Source organism: Anabas testudineus, chromosome 1 (genome assembly GCF_900324465.2).
Source record: "Anabas testudineus chromosome 1, fAnaTes1.2, whole genome shotgun sequence".
Taxonomy (NCBI): domain Eukaryota; kingdom Metazoa; phylum Chordata; class Actinopteri; order Anabantiformes; family Anabantidae; genus Anabas; species Anabas testudineus.
In genome coordinates this window covers 3,348,428-3,353,554 of record NC_046610.1, presented here as the reverse complement: position 1 = coordinate 3,353,554, position 5,127 = coordinate 3,348,428, and the positions used below count along the sequence as shown (strand labels likewise).

At 47.6% G+C, this 5,127-nt stretch overlaps 1 protein-coding gene across 1 annotated transcript; it reads right to left on the bottom strand.

Annotated features, from left to right (window-relative positions):
* Positions 1-1,215: 1,215 nt before the first annotated feature.
* LOC113161785 (voltage-dependent P/Q-type calcium channel subunit alpha-1A-like) lies at positions 1,216-1,976 on the bottom strand. The gene is made up of 2 exons (XM_033326794.1): positions 1,644-1,976; positions 1,216-1,332 (listed from the first exon to the last, which is right to left on the bottom strand). Exons 1-2 carry the CDS (start codon positions 1,974-1,976, stop codon positions 1,216-1,218), a joined length of 450 nt encoding a protein of 149 aa, XP_033182685.1.
* Positions 1,977-5,127: the final 3,151 nt, after the last annotated feature.

The window sequence follows — 5,127 nt, the reverse complement described above, 5'->3', positions numbered from 1 at the left end:
AGTGTGTCGTCTAATATTAGTTCATTTAAAATTATTGAATGTATTTTTTATTTTAAGAACATTTTAGAAAATACTTAAAAATTCTGATTATTAAAAAAAAAAGCCTATGGTGAGGTCATATTTCTTTGTGTTTATTTCCAAACCCAAAGAAACAGACTTTAATATTTTCACAACTAAAAAAAATATGAAAATAGTTGCTTAGTATTTTTCTGACGCTCGTCTAATCAACTCATCCTTTCAGCTCCAATCAAAACCTTTATTCTTCTCTCCAGTCCTTTATCTCCATGCACACTCTGCATGGTGGCTTCCTACATTTCCCAGAATGCCTGGCAACTGTCACCGGGGGACAGATGTAAAGTTGTCCCATTTTGTGGTACATGTCGAGAAAGCAGTGAATGAAATCAGCACTGATAGAATCAAAGAGCTTTTCAAATTAAGAAAACAGCGTTACACCAGTTTGTTTTAAATGCCACATGTCTCCAGGCTAAAGCGTTGTAGAAAAATGAAAAGATTTCTTCTGTTGTGATTGATCATTGATGCAGAATAGGAGAACGTATAAAACTGAACTATTAAACAAAGTGAGCGACTGTCTCAGGCGCCCCCCCCCCCCCATAGCCTCAGTTGACAGGTGAGTTTCACCCACTGCCATTTGGTGACCATGGTCAGTCTAACCAAGATACATTAAAGTGGGACATAACGTCTTGACAGAAGTACCTTATTGTGTCAAACAGTTGATGAATAAAACAGCATTTGACGTGTAAAATAACCCACAAATGACTTGAAAAGCATCACCAAGCTACAAAGAGCTGCCCCGTACATTTGATTCTTATTCCCATCATATCAAGACTTAAAGCCAAGCCGGCAATGGACCGGCCTGTCCTGAAATCTACAGATTTTTCCACTGCTGTCCTGTAGAACAGCCACGGGCCACCCATATATGGTCAGTGGTAATTAGAGAGAGAGCAGGGAGAGTCATTTCCTCTCCCTTCTGGTTGCATGGTGCTTAAGCCTTCATAATGCTGACATCAGCACTCAGCAATGACTACAACCAGCCTACAGCCCTAACACACACACACACACACACACACACACACACACACACACACACACACACACACACACACACACACACACACACACACACACACACACACACACACACACACACACAGGTCACTAACAGGTTCAAGTTAAATGCTCTATGTAAGATGCATTTCAATCACTTGCAGCATCACCGTGATTGTGACTGCGGGTGTCATGACAACCGGCACAATCGTCAACATCCTCTTTCATTCCATCAATGGCACCGTTACCAGGTGAGCCTGAGGCCGGCTGGGATGGACACAGCAGTGTGATCATATATTATATATATACACGTTTCAAACAGCAGCACACAACAAGAAAGACATGACTGACACACACACACACACACACACACACACACACACACACACACACAGATCTCATGTATATTAGAGAAAATAAAATCACGAAAAACAGAAACAAATGTAAAAAACAACAGAGATTCCCACCACAGTGCAAACCAGCACACCAAGCCCAACCTCCACCCTGCAGGTGTTGGCTGATTCAACACCCAACCACTCCACCTCGCACTAGGCCACACCTCACCACAGCCACTTTACCTTCCCAAGCTGCTCGGCAGTGCTTTTCAAAGGATATGGCCATTCGGTGATCTTCTTGGCGTACTTCCTCACCACGTTGTCTTCGCTGAAGAGGAAGAGGGAGCGGTTGACCGTTAGGCAGCTCTGCCGGACGGGTATGGGGTTGTACAGGGCCATGGTCCGGGCTCTCTGGGCCATCGACTGCTTGTACATCCGCTGCGCTCCGGGGGGCCCCCCTTGCCTGCTGCCGCCGCGGCCGGGCCCCCCTTGTCCGCCGGCACCCCCGCCACCACCGCCACCACCTCCTCCTCCTCCTCCATACCTGTTGGGTAGCTCGTCTCCAAAACGCGCCATTCTGCAGACACCAAACGCCAGAGGTTAGGAAGGAGCCGGGGGCGAACCTCAGAGTGACACCTCCACATGCCACCACCCCATCAGCCTCGGCTACAAACACACATGCAGAATGGAGCTGGCGTTGGCTCTTTCTCTGGCTTATCTCTCCGAGTCTTTCCCCTGTCTAGCTGTGTCTCCTTCCTAGATCTTCAGCGCTGAGAAGATACCTCCATTTGTGTGTGGAGAGGGAGGGAGGGAGGGAGGGAGGGGGAGAAGGAGGAGGAGGAGGTGGAGAGAGGGGGGAGAGGAGATGAGAGGGAAAGCGCACAGTGTCTCTGATCGAGTGTTTGGAATATGAATGTGAAAAAGAGCTTTGTGTTTATGTAATTTCTGGCAGATCAGTTCTCTTACAGTGGAAACGCGACTGGAAAATGTCTATCTTGTCACTGCATCACCCTTTTTCTTCCCGTCGAAGAGGAAGGCATTCTGTTTTTTATTTTTGGGGCCGGGAAAAACCTCTCCAAGAGTGAGCCGGTTCTTGCATTTCAATAAGCTCACTAATCGATCACCTTGAACACATGCAATCAGGATGCATAGCTGAATGTTGAAATGAATATTGCAACCATTTCCACTAAATAGGCTACCACATCTGGAGACTGCGTCTTTTTTCACCCCCCTCTCAACAGCCTAGTGCATCTTGACAGGATCTGCAGTTGTCTTTTCCCCTCCCCAGGTCCCCCCTTTTTTCTGCAAGATAAAAATAGAAATATCTAAGAGTGAAATTTATTCTTGTGCCATTTATCCGCAATGTCTGTTGTGGCACGGCAGATATCCCCGCTGCCACCTCTTACTGCCACCACGCTACACGGGTTACACGCAAACGCCAACTGAGGGGGGCTTCCCCAAAATCCGAGCCTGGTGACATTTGTTGATATTTGGTGATGGACGGTGCGGCATCCCCCTCCTCCCCCTCCTCCTCACCAAGGCGTCGGTCACTGATTTTGGGCGTGATTGCGCGCACTTGGAGACGAAAATACACCGGTCCTCAATCTACCAATTTATATCTTCCCCTAATTCCCCCGTGGAAAAAGTGAATCGATAAAAATGAAAACAAAAATAATGTCCACAACAATCATCTATAATCCAAGGTTTGGAGAACAAGAATCCCGCACGAGTAGGATCCGGAGGAGCAGAAAAAGACCACTGGGGGAGGCAGCATCATCACCATCATCAATTCTTGGTCGAAAAATACGACGGCGGCGGTGCGGGTGTGTTGTAGCAGTGGCTCGCATCTTCTCCTCCGCCACCGGGCAGAAACCGTGCACCATCCCCGCCCAGCAGCATCGCCCCCGGGGCTCCCTGAACCAGTGAGAGGCGGCCAGACCCGCAGAGCCACAGCAAGTCCAGCGTCTCCTCTCTCTCTCTCTCTCTAGCGCTCTCTCCCTATCCCCCCCTCTCTATTTTTTTTTCTTTCCTCCCTCGACCCCCCGGGGGGACTCGAGCCAACCCGCAGACGGTCCGGAGACTGTATTCCCGTGGAGATCAGACTTGCAAACGGAAGAAACCCGACGAGCTCTCTTGCGTTCAGTCAAACCTCGGCGTTGAGCCGCGCACTGAGCGTCTGATCAGTCTGAAGGGAACCGAGCGCCGCGCGCAGATCCGTGGCCAAGCATTGCAGCGCACGACGCACGGCACCTCCCCAGAGCCTCCCCCACTCCAACCCACTCCCCATAGCGCACGACAGAGATGTATGGGCGTGAGTGGGGTAAGGCAAGGTACAGCAAATCGCCTTACCTTTAGCCCCTGGGGAATCTAAATCTAATGTTCTAAACCCAAATGCAACAGGATTAAAACAGAAATGATAAATGTGATTGGACATAGATTTCTGTGAGCTGATTCTTTGGTCTTCTGGGTTCATCTATGCCATTTACCAGCAGCTTACTGGTCGCCAAGGATGCTGGACGTATTGTGCTTTCAGTGAGAGGAGGTAGGTTTGAGAAGCTCACGTAGCACCAGTAGCACAATCCAATTCTCCCCGTCCATGGTTAACTCAAAACCAGTCAGCTAACAGGAGGCTTTGCCATGAGCAGAGGGAGTGAGGGGTACATCCAAGAAAGTCCAGTAGTGTCTGGAGAAGAACCGAATCCCCAAAACGGGGTTCAAGGCCACTTCTGGCCTCTCGAATATTTCAGGGAATCCTCCCTGGGAACTGAGAGCTGGACTCTTTCAGTATCTGTTGGCGAATGATTATTTTTGATGAATATTTCCAGTGTTCCTACTTTCATCCTGCATCTGACAGTATATGCAGTTATGTAACACTGTACCGAGCCAAATCTAACCTTGAAATCCAAATCAAATGGGATTCCTTGGGACATAAAGCATAGTTTGATCATGTGATGTTCGAAAGTTTTCTAAGACATTGTTTTTGTGTAGAATATTCTCAACTGATAAATGTTTGAAAAAGATGAGGCCAATAAACTAAGTTGGACCAGTTTTTCATCTGTGAGTCTGAAGGGACAGCTGGGACAGCTTGGATTCTGTGCATGTGTGTTTCTTAAGATGTACATGTTATTTTAAGTTCAAGTTGAAGAATAAAAAAAAAAAAGGTTTTTATCTCCCTCCACTCCCTCTTTCCCGTCCAAGCCGTCTGTCAGCCTGGCTCTGGCATCTGAATCGTCTTTGATGCAGTTCAGCAAGCTGTTTGCTTGGGCTAAACCGACCAAGCTGTCACCTCTCCAGAACAGGAAAATGAAGGTGGTGGAGGAGATGGGAAGGAGGGGTGGGGGTAGAGAAACTCACAGAAACACACAGGCCAGAGAATCTCTTTCAAACAGATTCTCTGAGATCTATTTGTTCATAGTTATATCAGGAAAATAAGAACGGCAATTGAGTTAAAATAAAAACACCGACTTTAGCCAATTTAGCACTTTGACGCTGTCCTTGGTACTGAAACAACTACTGACACGTTTCCAAGGCCTTTTGGCGCTGTCCAACGTGCTGAAACAAGAGTTTAAAGCACTGTTCACCACCTGCATGCATTTGGAAGAAACTACCTTCACTGTGCATCAGGGTAGGTTAGGTGTACCACTTCCAGCCATCTGTTAAAAGCTGTAAAGTGTTTGCGAGTTCTCTTTACCACTTGTCTCTTGTTTGGCAGGTAACAACCCATCAT